General features: G+C 35.4%; 2 protein-coding genes across 2 annotated transcripts; both read left to right on the forward strand.

The window, feature by feature from the left end:
- The first annotated feature begins 185 nt into the window (after positions 1 to 185).
- Positions 186 to 11,229, forward strand: LOC129890234 (embryogenesis-associated protein EMB8). The gene is made up of 8 exons (XM_055965802.1): positions 186 to 695; positions 776 to 904; positions 3,560 to 3,691; positions 5,390 to 5,532; positions 5,612 to 5,709; positions 5,792 to 5,886; positions 6,765 to 6,818; positions 10,798 to 11,229. Exons 1-8 carry the CDS (start codon positions 282 to 284, stop codon positions 11,014 to 11,016), a joined length of 1,284 nt encoding a protein of 427 aa, XP_055821777.1. The 5' UTR covers positions 186 to 281; the 3' UTR covers positions 11,017 to 11,229.
- Positions 913 to 1,969, forward strand: LOC129890235 (uncharacterized). The gene has a single exon (XM_055965803.1). It carries the CDS (start codon positions 1,356 to 1,358, stop codon positions 1,821 to 1,823), a length of 468 nt encoding a protein of 155 aa, XP_055821778.1. The 5' UTR covers positions 913 to 1,355; the 3' UTR covers positions 1,824 to 1,969.
- Positions 11,230 to 16,672: the final 5,443 nt, after the last annotated feature.

Below are 16,672 nucleotides of genomic sequence, written 5' to 3' on the forward strand. Positions count from 1 at the left end.
ATGACATACTAGGAATTTATCGAGAACACGACCCTAAATAAGATACGAAGATTGAAGATTAAAATAGAAAATTTATAAGCACTAGAATGTTGTCTGTCCGCATATATATTATTATTATTGACATATTATCTTGTTATTTTTTATTGCGTGTTATTTTGTTTGCCTTTTTATTATTTGTTTGTTGTTATAATATTACTTATTTGTTATAGTTGCACCAGTCAGCACGACCCATCTTCTTCAAAAAAGAGCACAGTGAGCAGTGGGGACACTTCCACCAACCAATGGCTAGAGCCACCATTGGCTCAGCCACTCCTTTCTCCTCCTCCTTCCGCCACCTCAAAAACCTCTCTAATTCTTCCCCTCACCTACACGTCACGTTCCGCCGTTCAAAAACTACCGGCGCCACCGCAATGTCGGCCGGCAAAGTTCCTCATCCATCACTGGAAGTCACAGGCGGAGCTCGAGACAAGTTTCTATCTGCTTTTAAATCCCTTCATAATCCATACAGTCCTTATCCCATCGTCACATGGAATCGCCATATAGAGACTATTTTTGCAGCTTTCTTTAGGTCCGTTCCTGACGTTCGTCTCCGGCGAGAGTGTTTTCGAACTAAGGATAATGGCTCCGTCGCCCTCGATTGGGTCTCCGGCGACGATCGACGCTTACCTCCCGACTCCCCGCTGCTCATTTTGCTTGTGAGTCTTCTTTCCATTGCTTCATTATGATAAATGGAATTTTCTATAGAATGGAATTGTACTGATGAGAGTAATTGCAGCCAGGTCTGACCGGGGGAAGCGATGACTCGTACGTGAGGCATATGTTGCTGAGAGCTAGAAGTAGGGGTTGGAGAGTTGTGGTGTTCAATAGTAGAGGATGTGGAGATAGTCCTGTGACAACTCCCCAGGTACTCTCATTTTGTTCTTTCATTACTTTGGTTGATTGATTTATCAATAAAGATTTGATCTTTAATTTCGTCCCCACTGATACAGCTATTAGTTTTGATGTGATTTATGGTGGAGTTTGGCTAATGTTTGTATCTGTTAATCAGACTTTCTGGTTTAGAAGAGAATTGTTGGTATGGTTAGTTGATGTGGTTCATGGGAATTGGCAGCCTTTGTTGTGCACAATTGGTTGATCTTTTGCTGTCCATATTGACTCCATTTTTTGAGTGTTTTTTGTTCAAATAGTTAGGTGAACAACACTATCAACCAGATCCCTTCTGCACAACTGCCAGTCAACAACCTTGATCTGTCCTCTCTTTCTCCTTCCTGCTTTGTGTATATTTAAGCACCACACCACAACCTGAATTCTGCACCTTACAATTCAGAGCCTTTTCGATCTTATACCACTGCAAAATGGCCAGTGATAAAACATCATGCCAAGATGAGCGTGCAGGAGCGGAAATTGTATATGGAGCTGAAGAGTGCTATAATCATTCTCTTGAGCTCCTGAAAGAGTTGGGATTTCCCATGGGTGTCCTTGCTCTTAAAGACCTTGAAGAATGTGGCTGTGTTCGCGAAACTGGATTTGTGTGGATGAAACAAAAGGCTCCGTATGAGCATTACTTCGTTGCAACAAAAACTCTAGTTAGCTATGCCACAGAGGTCACTGCCTACGTGGAGAAAGGAAAAATGAAGAAAATGACTGGAGTTAAGAGTAAGCAACTATTTATGTGGGTGCCAATAGTTGAGATGAGCATTGAGGATCCTGCTCAGAACAAAATTCACTTCAAGATTCCTATAGGAATTGGAAAGTCGTTTCCCTTAACTGCTTTCATGACTGACGAAGAGAAGAAGGCATATCTGGAGAAAGCTAACGAGTAGAGCAATTATCTATATGATTGCCCTTTTTGCTTCTTTTCGGCTCAATATATTTTTCTGTATTTATTTTTTCTGGCATCAGGGCATTGATGCCTTTTGTTTTATCTGATTTTCATATGCTTGTTAAAAGAATAATCTTTATGAACCAAGTATAAGTTTATGCTTCCATTGCATCAATTATTAGATTGAACTCTTAAAGCTGATTATATTCTATTGTTTATGCAAATAATATTCACCGGGACTTTTGTCTTCGGAAGGGCTCAAAAATTTATCTTCTCAAAAATGTTGGTACCCTTCCCTTGCTTGACATGATCCAGACTCTTTCACCAAGTGATTTCAAAAAGGGTTTAAAACATAGTGAACGAAAACAAGTAAGAAAGGTTTCAAGTCTACCCTGTAGTTCAAGTTCAAATATGGAAGATTTCTCCTTTCTCTTCAATATTTCATCTAGATAAAAAAAAATTGGGGGGGGGGGGGATGCAACCTTCAATTGGCTGAGACCGGTCATGGGTAATACTCTCTCCGTTCTATATTAGTTGATCACTTTTTATTTTGCACGGTGCTTAAGAAACCATAAATAAGAAATAATTTTACTTATTCACCCCTTTAAAAACTTCTTGGGAACTTTATAAACAAATGTGAACACTTTCAAAAAGAATTAATTGCAAGGGTAATATAGAAAAAAGTTAATTAATGCTTTCTTAATTTAGTAAGGTGGACAACTAATATGGGTCAACTATTTTTAGTATAATGATCAACTAATATGGGATGGAGGGAGTACTAGATTAATAGCTCTGGGAAAGGGTCCAAGACCGTCATGTGAAAACTATATGAAATCTGGTGGCCATTTTAATTCTAGATATCCTTGCCAAGTTGAAATCAAACTTACAGGCAGTGGATGGATGCCATGGTTGTTGTATGATTTAATGATTGTCCAAGAAGGCAAGATCTTATGATTGACACGACCTTCAAGAATACAATGAAGATCCTTTAGAAATTAATTTCAATGCAAATATCTTTTAAGGGAATTAGAGTGCACCTGGGGTAGGGGAGGGGAAGAAGCAAAGAGATGATAACAATTCCGTGGCATTCATGGTAACAAATATCTTGATTAGAGCCTAAGAAGGAGGAAGATATTTGTTGTTCTTCCCAGTAATAATCTCTAACTACCCAATTTCCGTATCTTTTGGTCCTGGACTTTTCTTCATCTGTACACCTTCAAACTCGCAATCTGGCTCATACCAGAGTATCAGACATAGCTTTCGTTTAAGCTGTCCTAGGCAAGGTAGGAAATCAATGTGTATTTCCATTTTTGGCATCGAAAGGAGTTCTCTGTTCCAGAGTTCTTGATGTGTACTGTAGACTTTCCAAAGTCTGGTATCATTGTAGCTCCTCATTGAACTTTTGAATTTTCTGATAGTTAACTCCATTATCATTATTATTATTATAGCTCCATATTATATCCCCATTATCACCTATGAAAAAAAAGATAATTAACTCCATTATTCTCAAACTTGATCAGCTTTATTTCTCAAATGGTACTGGTAAAGTATTCTGAAATTTTTAGTTCGGTATTTTGTTAAGATGAAACCATACAACTGGTCATGAATCAATCAAATTAAGGTGAAACATATTATTTTAAGATATTACTCTTCCTCTTCAAAGTAATGTCAAAATGCAATCATCTTTGACATGTAAGAGTTATCTGTTCATTTTTATTGATGAGCTAATTCATGCAGTTCTATTCAGCTTCATTTCTTGGTGATATGTATGAAGTGGTGGCACATGTCAGCAACCGCTATCCAGCGGCAAATTTATATGCAATAGGCTGGTCTCTTGGAGCAAATATTCTTGTTCGCTACTTGGGACAGGTAACTCAATCAATTCATTTTGTGCTTATCAATGTTCCTCCTCCATTTGTCCTTGTATTGATCTACCTTGCATCTTCAGTACGAGCTGCTCTAAAGAATTTGTCTGGTATGATGCTATGGTGAACTTGTTAGCATATTTAATTTGATACTGTAACTTCTGCTGAGTCTTAGTGATCTGGCAAACATCATTCAGTTTATTTAGAGAAGGTGAAGACTCTGTATATGTATGCTAGCGCCTAGCAAAATTACATCATGAGAGTATAATGAGGAAAAATGTTTAGCTGTATCCCGTTCTTTTTCTCAATCATTTCTGGTGCTTATTTCTCAAAAAAAAAATATCATATCTGGTGCTTAGTATAGCCGGGTGTTTATCAGTTGAATTGGGTTTCATGAGATTTTGGATAATTAGACCATCTAGTGATGGTGTCCCATTTTTCTTATAACGATCGTTTATATTGGCCAGCATGCACGCATCTTAACTATTCCCTCGGATATTTGCTACCTCCCATTTAGCACAAGCATGGGTAACATTGTCCACGCAGGCTTAGGCAGATGGTAAGACTGAGATCACCTAACATTTTTTTGTCTCTGTTAGGATTTGAACCTTGGTCTCCAAGGTTTTCCACTTTATTGACCGCTAGGCCACCCCCACCCCCCGAGTGTCTAGCACTGGTATTCCATGTTTTCATCGACCTGGCTTATGATCGTCAAAATGATTCTTCATCTCTCTCTTTGAATACCCCAAACCCTTGTATATTTTTAATGCGTTTTAAGTAGTTCAACTGATTCAAATGATAGGTGAGACCGACCTGCTGAAAACCTCATCTCTATCTTCAGGTTATTGAGATTATTCCACTGTAGCCTGATTTAAGTCTACATAAAAAGGAATTCAATGTTGCTGCTTAAGAAAACTGATTAGAAGGGGATGGTACAGTAACATGTATTACCTTCTTTTATCCCACATAGATCCTTGAGACATCTCAATAAACACTCATTGAACTGGATTTCTATTTTAAAATTAAAAAACCCTTTAATTCTTATTGCTTTTTTATTTTTATTTTTTAATCATATTGAAAGTTATCTTTGGAGTCACTCTACAGTCAATTTCTACGGACAGAGTCGGCAGTAAATGTTGAATGGTCATGTGTTTGAAATAAGGAACTGTTATGCTATAATCTGGTAGCTGGTTATATACTTGGCTAGGTAATTGAGCACTGCTGTCTCCATTCATTTGTCCTGGGTCAACATTGTGCTTTCTTTGTTCTGGATCAAATTTGAACAACTTTTGGCAAAAAATTGACTACCAGTTGCTGTATTTGTCTTCAACAATATTGCCTATCAGTTGCACTATTTGTATTTTGACTATTTTCGAAGACAATAAACTTTTGGTTCCGTAATGAACTGATTTTAATCTTGGGCAAATGATGAAATAAAATTGGAGTGGTTGGAGTACATGAATTCTTATAAACTGCTTTTTAATATTGTTTTGTTTAATGGTGCATTTATCGTCAATTTAATTAAACACAATAAAGATGGGGGTGCTTGACTGATTGATCTCATGTATGTGGGCGTTCACTGAGTTGTTATTTGGTTTGTGTTTACCTTTCAATTTCATTGCTCTGAGGTCGTTATCTCAACTTATCTACCTGCAGGAATCCATGTGCTGCCCATCTCTCATATTTTATCTTTCCATTGCAGGAATCTCATTCTTGCCTTCTCTCTGGTGCTGTTTCCTTGTGCAATCCTTTCAATTTGGTCATTGCAGACGAAGATTTCCATAAGGGTTTTAACAATGTTTATGACAAAGCATTAGCAAATTCTCTCTGCAAAATTTTCAAAAAGTAATTGCATAATTCAGTTTCCCCTTTTTTTTCCTGGGGTACATTTTACCTCTTTTTAACTAGATCTCTTAGTTTATAGGCATGCTCTACTGTTTGAAGATATGGAAGGCGAATTTAAGATATCATTAGCTGCCAATGCCAAAACTGTCAGAGAGTTTGATGATGGACTGACACGAGGTGTTTATGCTTGTATGCAGTAACAAAAAAATCGTATATGATTTCATCTGAACTTATCAGTAAGTGCCTTCAACTTTTGCAGTTTCATTTGGATTCAAGTCTGTGGATGATTACTATTCTAACTCAAGCAGCTCAAATTCCATTACAAATGTCTGTACACCTCTGCTTTGTATCCAAGTAAGTTTGCTTCAGCCATTTACTCTCCATTGTCCGTTTCTGTTTGTTTGTTATTTGTTTTTGTTTGTTTGTTATTTATCGTACTGCAGATGCCATTTATAGGTCTAGAGTTCATGGTCAGGAGAGTTAAAATGTACACTTTTCTTGGACAAAATCTGAACATCATATCATATAAGTTAAAATTCCATTTAAAAAAGCTGAAACTTGAGAGAGAACATATGTTTTAACTTTGTGTTTCCTTTAGACAATACACATTTGTAGTTATCAAAAATCTTATTGTGATTTAAAGAGAAACATTCCATCTCTTTGCGTCTCTCCTCAAAAATAGAAAGGAGGAAACGCAAAAGAGAGAAAGGAGGGGGAAGAGAGGGATAAATAATATATAAGTAATCTTGCATAACCTATCAAAAAGCGACTTGTCCTGTTCAGTCCTCTGCCAAAAGTTAGACAAGTTATGCCTCTCATTAATACAGTGTGTTCCCTTTTTGAATCTCAGGCGGTTGCTTCGCTTTTTAATCTTTACTGATAATCCGTAAGAATAAGTCGTGAATGATTTAGATTTTGTGTCTCTGCAGTTTGAAATTTCACTGCATTTTCTTTGCTGTTCTCTGTGGTTGTTGATTTCTGGTCACTATGGTATATATTGTTATTAAAACAGTAGTAAAAAAGACCTGGTGTTGGTGGTAAATATGAAGTAACTTCAATAGAATCTCAGAAGTATTTTGTTAATCTTTTTAACTTAAAAGAAAAGGCTGTGGGGAGTGGGCAAGAAAGGTGGAAATGTAAGCACTCCAGTTCTTTTTCTATGCTTATTAAGATTCTGCAAGTGGTAACTAAGACAAAATGCAAAGTTAACTTACTCTTCTTTATTTGTGGAGGCTGCAAATGATCCAATTGCTCCATCCAGAGGAATCCCTCATAAAGATATTGAGGTAGATACTATTCATTCTCATAGCCCATTTTATTTTGTTGATATTTTCTCATTGTTTGTTGATGTGCATATGTAATTCAGCCAAAGATATTTTTATTTCTTGTTATCCTTGCAGTTTCTTATTGTTTAGCCAAGCAAGGATAGTCCCTTAGATTTTGTTTTCTTCGTAGTAATCCAGACTCCCTTTATTCATTATAATTTATATGGATCAGTCAGGCAAAGCACTGATAGTTTGTTATACCCTCAGCCTGCTAGATTGCAAAAGCTAGATAATCATATTAGAGTAAAATATTCAATTTTTTTTTTAGACCTTTAACACTTCAAAGAAACAATTGTAAGGATTATGTTTAAGTATGAAGAGGAAAAACATTGGCAACAAAGTAAACTATGCTCAACTTCATCTCATTTTTATCTAATACAATAATATTACATCTCAAATTGGAGGTCTTCTTTCTTGGCATGTGTCTCAAGAGAAGAGCTTAAAATTATATCTTAATGGTATATGGAAAGGCTAGTTGGATCCAGTAGTTACTCATTGGTTTTCTTATGTAGAAGGATCAATTTGTATCTGGATGGGATATTCTTGGACGGAGAATATTTAAGTATGCTCTAAAAGGATTGGCGAAGGACTATGATCCGCTAAATTATTACGGAATACTCTAATTTACGACCTAGGATCAGATGGGGGAGTTTGACCACGGCTAGTGCCCTGGAGATGGGAGAGACATTGAAGGATATGGGGGCCTGAGATAGTAGTGGGGATGCGAACAGTATGTGGGATGGGACGGCTAGTTGTATTAGGGTTGTAGCAAGGGAAGTGTTGGGAGTCTCGACAAGTAGCCGTGGTCGGCATCGAAGGGACTGGTGGTGGAATGGAGAAGTGCAAGGGAAGGTGGAAGCAAAAAAGATGGCGTATGCGAAGTTGATAGAAAGCAAGGGTGAGGTGGAGAAGTGGATGAATAGGGAACTTTATAAGATAGCGAGGAAGGAGGCCAAGTCGGCGGTTTCGACAACAAAAACGGCAGCTTTTGAACGCCTTTATGTTGAACTAGAAGGGAAAGGTGGGGATAGGAAATTGTTCAGGCTAGCCAGGGCGCGGGAGAGAAGGGCACGTGATGTGGATCAAGTGAAGTGCATTAAGGACGAGCATGGAAAAATATTGGTAAAGGAGACCCTCATTAAACAGAGATGACAGTCATACTTCCATAAACTTTTGAATGAAGAAGAGGACAGAGAGATTGTGTTGGGAGATTTGGAACATACAAGGAGGCGTCACGATTTTGGGTGTTGCAGGAGTATTACGGTCGAAGAGGTTAAGGGTGCTTGCGTAGGATGCATTGGGGAAGAGCGACTGGACCTGACGAGATTTCTGCAAAATTTTGGAAGAGCGCGAGCTCGGTAGGTTTGGAGTGGCTGACTAGGTTATTTAATGTCATCTTTAAGACGACAACGATGCCCGAAGAATGGAGGTCGAGCGTAATGATCCCTCTATACAAAAACAAAGGGGATATCCAGAGCTACAACAACTATAGAGGTATCAAACTTCTAAGCCATACTATGAAAGTGTGGGAAAGAGTGGTGGAGATGAGGGTGAGGAGAGGCGTGTCTATTTCAGAGAATCAGTTCGGATTTATGCCGGAATGCTCAACTACAGAAGCCATCCATCTTATGAGAAGACTGATGGAGCAGTATAGGGAGAGGAAGAGGGACTTGCATATGGTATTCATCGACCTAGAAAAGGTTTATGTTTGGAGGCTAAAGGTGTACCTGTGGCGTACATTAAGGTGATCAAGGACATGTATGAGGGTGCCAAAACCAGGGTAAGGACAGTAGGAGGGGCTCAGAGCACTTTCTAGTTGTGATGAGGTTGCATCAAGGATCAACGCTTAGTCCGTTTTTATTTGCCTTGGTGATGGATGGATTGACGCGACAAATTCAAGGTGAGGTGCCATGGTGTATGCTTTTCGCAGACGACATAGTTCTGATCGATGAGACTCGTAGTGGAGTTAACGCTAAGTTGCAGGATTGGAGACATACCTTGGAGTCTAAAGAGTTTAAGCTGAGTAGGACCAAGACAGAATACTTAGAGTGCAAGTTCAGTGAGACACCTCAGGAGGTTGGCGCGGAAGTTAGGCTTGGTGACTAGGCCATCCAAAAGAACAGTAGTTTCAAGTACCTTGGGTCTATCATGCAAGGCAGCGGGGAGATTGACGATGATGTCACACATCGTAGTGGGGCAGGGTGGATGAAATGGAGGCTCGCTTCCGGTGTGCTATGTGACAAGAAGGTGCCACCACAAAGTTCTACAAAGTGGTGGTTAGACCGGCTATGTTATATGGGATGGAGTGTTGGCTAGTTAAGGTCTCTCACGTTCAAAAGATGAAAGTTGCCGAGATGAGAATGTTGAGATGGATGTGTGGGCATACCAGGAGCGATAAGATTAGAAATGAGGCTATTCGGAACAAGGTAGGAGTGACCTCGGTGGAGAACAAGATGCGGAAAATGCGACTGAGATGGTTTGGGCATGTGAAGAGGAGAGACACAGATGCCCCAGTGTGGAGGTGTAAGAGGTTGGCCATGGATGCTTTCAGAAGAGGTAGGGGTAGGCCGAAGAAATATTGAGAAGAGGTGATTAGACAGGACATGGCGCAGTTACAGCTTATCGAGGACATGACCTTAGATAGGAGGGTGTGGTGGACCCATATTAGGGTAGAAAGCTAGTACATAGTCTCGTTATTCTTTCGTATTAGTAGGCGCATTAGCGCACTATAATTTCTTGTGCTCTGATTTCTATTATTATTTATTACTTTCTGTACTTTGATTACTCTATTTTATCTTTGTCTCTTTCGTTATTTGCTTTTCCAGATCGCTTTGAACTTCTTAGCCTTATCTGAGTTCTTTTTATGCTTTTATTGAGCCGAGGGTCTCTCGGAAACAGCCATCCTACCCTGGTAGGAGTAAGGTCTGCGTACACTTTACCTTCCCCAGACCTCACGTTGTGGGATTTCACTGGGTTGTTGTTGTTGTACTCTAATTTACGACCCCACTTGTGGAATTACAATAGGTATGTTGTTGTTGTAGATAGGCAGGGAGTAAAATTTTATTGATATAAGCCAGCAATAAGAAGATGCTGGCAGGAGGGTTACAAACCAGTAGTAACAGTGCAACCTATGTTTAAGGATAATTACGTTTTCTGTTTTCCTTAAAAAGTTTGACGAATCTCTTCCTTTCAAATAGTCTGCTAAATTGCTGGTGGAATTGAGTTCTAGGTGTACCTTTGCATTGTTCATTTGATCCCCAGGATGTTAAAGATGCTCTAGTACAAAGCGTAATCATCACTTGAAACAAATGCATTCCTAAAGTAAAGCTGATTTGGGTTCAATACCCTAAATTGAAGTTCATTTACCAAGTAACTACTCTGTCTATCCCAATTTATGTGGCACACTTTCTTTCCTAGTCGGTCCCAAAAAGAATGTCACCTTCCTGTAGTCCGAAACAATTTAACTTTTAAAATTCCCTTCCACACAAATGGTCAAGTAGTGTTTTGGATCACAAATTTCAAAAGTTTTTTTTTTCTTGAACTTCATGTCAAATCAAGCAGTGCCACATAAATTGGACGGAGGGAGTTGTATTTTAGTGCTTTTAGCTTGTTGGCATAAAGAATCTATCACATGATACTTGAGACCAGTATAGGATGCTCAACTAAGGGGAAGATTCTACAGTATAAATAGTGAGCGGGTTCAACTAATCCAGTAGCTTCTGCTGAGACCCCTGTATATTCGTGTTAAAACAACAGTAGATAGGTACAAATAATATGTTCTGACACAAATAATCAAATGAAATATTGGTTCAGAAAATCGCGAATCCATAAAGTTCAAATCCTTGATCCGCCTGTGGCTCAATTGTAGGAGTGCATGCACAATGATTAAGTTTGTGCTTGAAGACATACATTGCAGCTAATCTTTGTGATGTTCCCTCAGGAGAACTCAAACTGTATGTTGATTGTAACCCCAAAAGGAGGCCATCTTGGCTGGGTAGCAGGTCCTGAAGCACCACGGGGATGTCCATGGACTGATCCACATGTGATGGACTTCTTGGAGTATATTGAACATGGTAAATCTGCTTCTGCTGCATGTGCTAGTAATCAGGAGACTATGAACAACGGTGTTACAGAGAGATTCCAACACCTTGAGGTATAGCAACAAGGTGTCAAATTCAAATATTCAATCATGTTGATACAGACAGTAATATATGCACATTGAAGTTTATCATAAATCATAAATTTTTGGCGAGTTCTTGGTATTCTTGCTCAGCAACATGGAGCCTATTCTTTGATTATTCTCCACACATCCAAGAATTGTATAAGTCATGGTGTTGTTCGGTGAAGCCCTTAAGGAAATTTTCTATTTATAGATTGCATCAAAGTGGTCGATGTTAACTCTAGTAACTGTAACTGTATGCTCCTCATTGATGATGGAATTGACTCTGCACAAGTTGAGACTACAAATTTACTAAAATACTACTATATTCTACATATGGAGATATGTGTTGTGCCATTGTTATACGTGCGCACAATGTGTGATCTAACTTACATGGACAACTTTTTTTTGGGGCATAGGTTTAGCATATCGTTACAGATCAGGTGTTGGATCGGATATGAGGTTTTTGGTTAAAACGGGTTGGGTTTTAATAATTTCTACTCTTTTTTCCTCTAAAAATCAGGTGTTACGTCATTAAAACGTTGTCGAATATATCACTTTACAGCATCTTTCGTGTAAGAAAAAAAAATGAGTGAGTTTTTAGGACAATAATCCTACGTGGAGTCATCAACTAATTTTGTGCTTGCTTGTATTCTACAACATTCTTAAACCCATTTAATGGATAATGCCGATTAGAGGGATATTTGTTGTGGAAGAGATAAAGATGGTGGAATTAATCAATTAGGGAATTAATGAGAAGTGGGAAGCACCTAATTATAGTTGTTGACCATTCTTAATTGTTGTCATTAGATTTTATCCAAGTGGGGTAGACTAAACTCACAATACTGACAAAAACCTTAGCATTTGCAAAATTCAGATTAGCATGTGCCCTTTTATATGGCTCAGGTTCATCTTCTTTGTACTAATAGACGCCCCATTTGTTGTCTTTTCTTCAGTTGTGTCTTTTCTTCCTTGTTCCAAGCTACATGGACAACGTGTTCTTCCCAGAAGGTAGGTGACCTTTTCGTTTTTTTAATAATAATTATACTGTTCGGATCAGGTATTTTGATTAATTTTATAGGGTATTTGTAATTATTTCCCACAAACGAACATAGATAAAAATAACTCTTTATATTTAAATTAATATAAAAAAAAAATCACTTCAGAATTATTTAAATTTAATTTGAATGCTGGACCTCAAATAGATAGAAACTAGATGACTTGGCCATGATAAGGAAACACACAACCTATTGTAATCCTCCAGCTAATTCAATAGAGCTTATCCATGCTTATTTAATTTCTTTCTCCTTTTCTTTGTTTTCTTTTTCCTATTCTTTTCCCCACTTCAAAAGTAGAGGGACCATGAATATATACTGAGTTCACTCTTTTGTTCTTAGGTGAAAAGGGTAAAAAGTATATTAATGATGTGTGTCTACACAAACATATATAAGATTATTATGAGAAATAATAACAACGTTTCACCCCAAATAAGTTAGAAATTAGAATCGACTATAGGAATCTTTAATTTTATTTAAATTCATTTCACATTGATAATAAGAAAATCAAATACAAAAAGAAAAAGAAGAACGTATGCTAGTGGTACTTTTTTTTGGGGGGGGGGGGGCGATTATCAATCAGTGTCAGGAGCCCGTGGAGCCCTGATTAATCCCGATGACGCACTGCAGGGCCATTCGGTTGTGGCGCTCTCAACAAAAAAAAATTCAATCATAGAACTCGAACCCGAGACCTCTGGTTAAGGGTAAAACAGTTTCACCACTGCACCACAATCTATGTTGGTGTATGCTAGTGGTATTTATGAATTCTTCCTTCACATTAAAGTCAAAACGTTTAGGTAAATAATTTGTGGAAATTAATTTCACATATCAAACTAGGTTTCGTAGATCATCAAAAAATTGTACAAGAAACAAGATATTGTATGAAAATCGAATTGTTTCCTTGGATGTGTCAATATTAGTCTTAAACAACATATATTAAGAATAAAGACGTGCAATTGCCTTTTCAAATAATGTTTTCTTGTTTAGTGTAAAAAATCAAAATATAATTTCTCACTTAATATTTATTTTACCTTTATTATTAATTATAGTCATTATTTTTCAAAATATTAAATTTATTATATTCAAAAATGGAATATAATTATTATTTTATTTATCGTGTGTATCAAGTAAAAATGGACAGAGGGAGTACTATTTTAAAAAGAAGAAATCCCAAGAAAATAAACTAATATTCATCAAAAGAAAATTTTTGTGAGGAACGACTCTTTAGCTTCCTTTTAAAACTGGTGTACACTTTTTTTTTTCTTTCTTTCTTTCCTATTAGTCAATTTAACAATAATTTATTTGAGAGATATTGTCGATATCCCAAATTTTCAAGTTTCAATCAAATTTATATTTTTGGACTTTTGTCCAGATAAATAATTATAGTTTGCAGTTTAATATTTTCCTTTTTATCATTATATATGTGGAGGACATTTCTTAGACAGTGAAATTTCTCTTCCTTGTCCGTAGATGTAGACATAATTATTCACATAAATAACCGGAAGATATTTACAGTGTACGATCTCTATCTTTTTACTATGAATTTAAGTTATATACATTGGTACTATACAAGATATTTTAATCCGTGTAATTCTCAATTGTGTGTTTCATGTGTTTCAAAATATGTGTCCTACATTATTTTTTAATATGTGTCCTACATTATTTTTTTCTTCACGTTATTCACATAATTTTTTTGGTTCACTGAATGAAAGAAAATCATCTACTTGATCAGATTACTTTTACGATTTGATTGCTGTTATTATCATATTAGTATATGCATTATATCATAAGCATGGTATTTAATTTTTTATAAAATTAATCAGAATTATTGTAAATCTGCTAGCTTATGTCAACGTAACCTTGAAATTTTCTTTTCTTGCTAGCACAGTTGCACCCAAAGAAAAATGCCACAACCATATGTTATTTAATTAATGGAAAAATATCATCCACATGGTCCATGGGTGTCTTAATAGTTAAAAAAACGTGATTAGCATGTTTAAATTTATTGCTAAATTTTGTTAATGGAAGAATATCATGAGGGGTGTCTTAATTAGTAGTTTTAAAAAATCCTAATTAGCACGTTAAGTAATGTTCATTTCCACATTATATTATGGTTTTTTGGTTAAAACATATACATATTTTAGCTGGATATATACTATTAATTGACTGTGCTTTTGGCATAATTCATCTGAGCCGATAAGATTAAATATAGTTTATCATATATTTGGAGGACGACAAAAAGACTCTAGCTAAAGGATTAGATATTCGAATTAAAAAAATAGAGTCATCAAATATCATATACTTATAACTTATCCCTTTGATTTGATAAACAAATCATCAATATATCCCATGTTTGCATTTGATTTTATTTAGGCTTATTCCATATATATATGAATTCATAATTTAAAAATATAATAAATTTAATATTAAAAAATTTAAATAGTAAATTTATAGAGTTCAAATTTTTAATCAGCATATGCCGCGAGACTGCTAATTGACAAGTGGCACTATGTTTCCAAGGTCTTGCAGGCAGTAATTATGATTCTCTTCTACGGATATGTTTTCATTTTATTTAATAAAAGTTTTTTTGTTATATTTATCAAAAGATGATTTGAAGCTCAATGGTTTTTGACCAATTTATTGAAATTCTTATAATGTATGGCCGTCTGTCAAAATAATAGTTTAGTAAATTAGATAAAAAGTAATATATAAAAACAAATATACCTATTTTATACAAATTAGTGTAAAACTTTCCCTAACTTATATTCATGTTGTAAAGACCCATTAAAGAGAATGTTTCTTAAGTTCATCCATTCTCTCTAATGTGAAATTGTTACCTTTCATCTCGCAACATTCTTGATTAAAGAATCTTTGATAAAAACATTAAAAATTATTTCTTCTTTTTTTTGCATCAACGACAAGAAAAAAAAGAAAGGAGATTATCTGCATGTGATCATGAAACTACATAATCTATATGATGTATTAGCATATCTTTACTTGATTCCCCGCCTGAAATTAAGTAAAATGGATCTGCATTGCTCCATTTGTTAGAATGAAAAAGAAAGAAGCAAAATCTGCACGTACGTACTATATTGTTTTCACATATCATGAAAGTGACTTTGTAATCTTGTAATGTAATTCTCATGAATCATGGCTATATATATCCCAATAAAAGGACCACACAACCTTTGGCTTTACTTGTCTTGAGTAATTGTTTCTATATCTAATTTTGTATATTCTCACTACTATATATGTATGTAAAAAGTAGGCAATTAATTTGTCTTGTACTTCCAATAATTGATATTGATCACATGTTTTACTTGGGATGGTGGTTTATTGAGAAAGAGAGAGATATATTAACCAAAAAAAAATAAAAAATACGGGTCAAGCTGGGCTCTTTATCCATCTCTCTTCTTCAAATTATTAGAATATACACTTGCTAATATTTCTTCATTCAAATACTATTCTAGAACACGCTTCTATTATGAATGGTTAAAGTCTTTCCAATTCTTCATTTTTATAATCTTCCCGAATAATAATAAATCACACCTTGTAACTAGAAGCTAGCATTTTGGCTCAGATGTTGGAAATTGGAATCATTATTCAAAATAATGTTATCTATATATATTCAAATTAGTGTCATGAGTGCAATTTCCTGTGCTAATACATATTCTCCAATTGGCACATGTTTCTCGTGCACCTAAGTCTTATTTTCTCTCTCTATATATTTATATTAAAGATGAAAGGCTAACAACAATGAAATAAATTAAAATAGCTTCATTGTTGAGTTTCTAAATAACGTATTATTGAGGTGAGAGGGAACTCAATTGGTTAAGGCCGTCTATCAATTGTGAATTTCATTCCCCTTCCTTCCTCCTACAACCAGATTATAATATGGAGGAAATTTAATTCAGAATCCTATCAATAAATTTGGAATGTACCTTTTCTCTGCATGGTATACTTCCTATATTATTCCCAAATACGTCCTTTATCCAATATAGTCGGAAGGACGGGTAGATTCGTTCTACCAATTCAATTTTCTTACTGATCACTATAATATAATATATACTAGTCAATGCATTGACTATGCACCTCTTTGTCCTAAAATAGGCACCATTTCACAATGATTCAAACTATTGATCAATATTTTAAAATATAAAAATATTATAATGAAAAGAATTATAATTTTTTAAATATTAAATTAATATAATCTAATTTAGCATCAAAGATTGATTCTAGAAAAAGGGAAAAAACATATACTCCCTTGGTACCTCCACCCATATAAAAAATAAACTGATAATTTTACTATACCATCCCTAATTATATTATGTTATATTTTTTTCAATTTGGTGATAATAAGTTATCTAATATAATTGAAAATAATAAAAATACTAATAACAAGAATAAAATAGATAAATCATAATTTTTTTTTGAATATTTTTCAAATTTGACAAGTTAAAAAATGAATATCTATTTTTTGCATAATAAACTAATAAAATTAGACCGAGGAAGTATTTTAGAACAGAGAGTATGTACAATATAAATATTCTTTGTTTGGTCAAAATAAAATAATATTCTTTGTTTCCTTTTATGATCTCACG

This window comes from Solanum dulcamara, chromosome 5 (genome assembly GCF_947179165.1).
Source record: "Solanum dulcamara chromosome 5, daSolDulc1.2, whole genome shotgun sequence".
Taxonomy (NCBI): domain Eukaryota; kingdom Viridiplantae; phylum Streptophyta; class Magnoliopsida; order Solanales; family Solanaceae; genus Solanum; species Solanum dulcamara.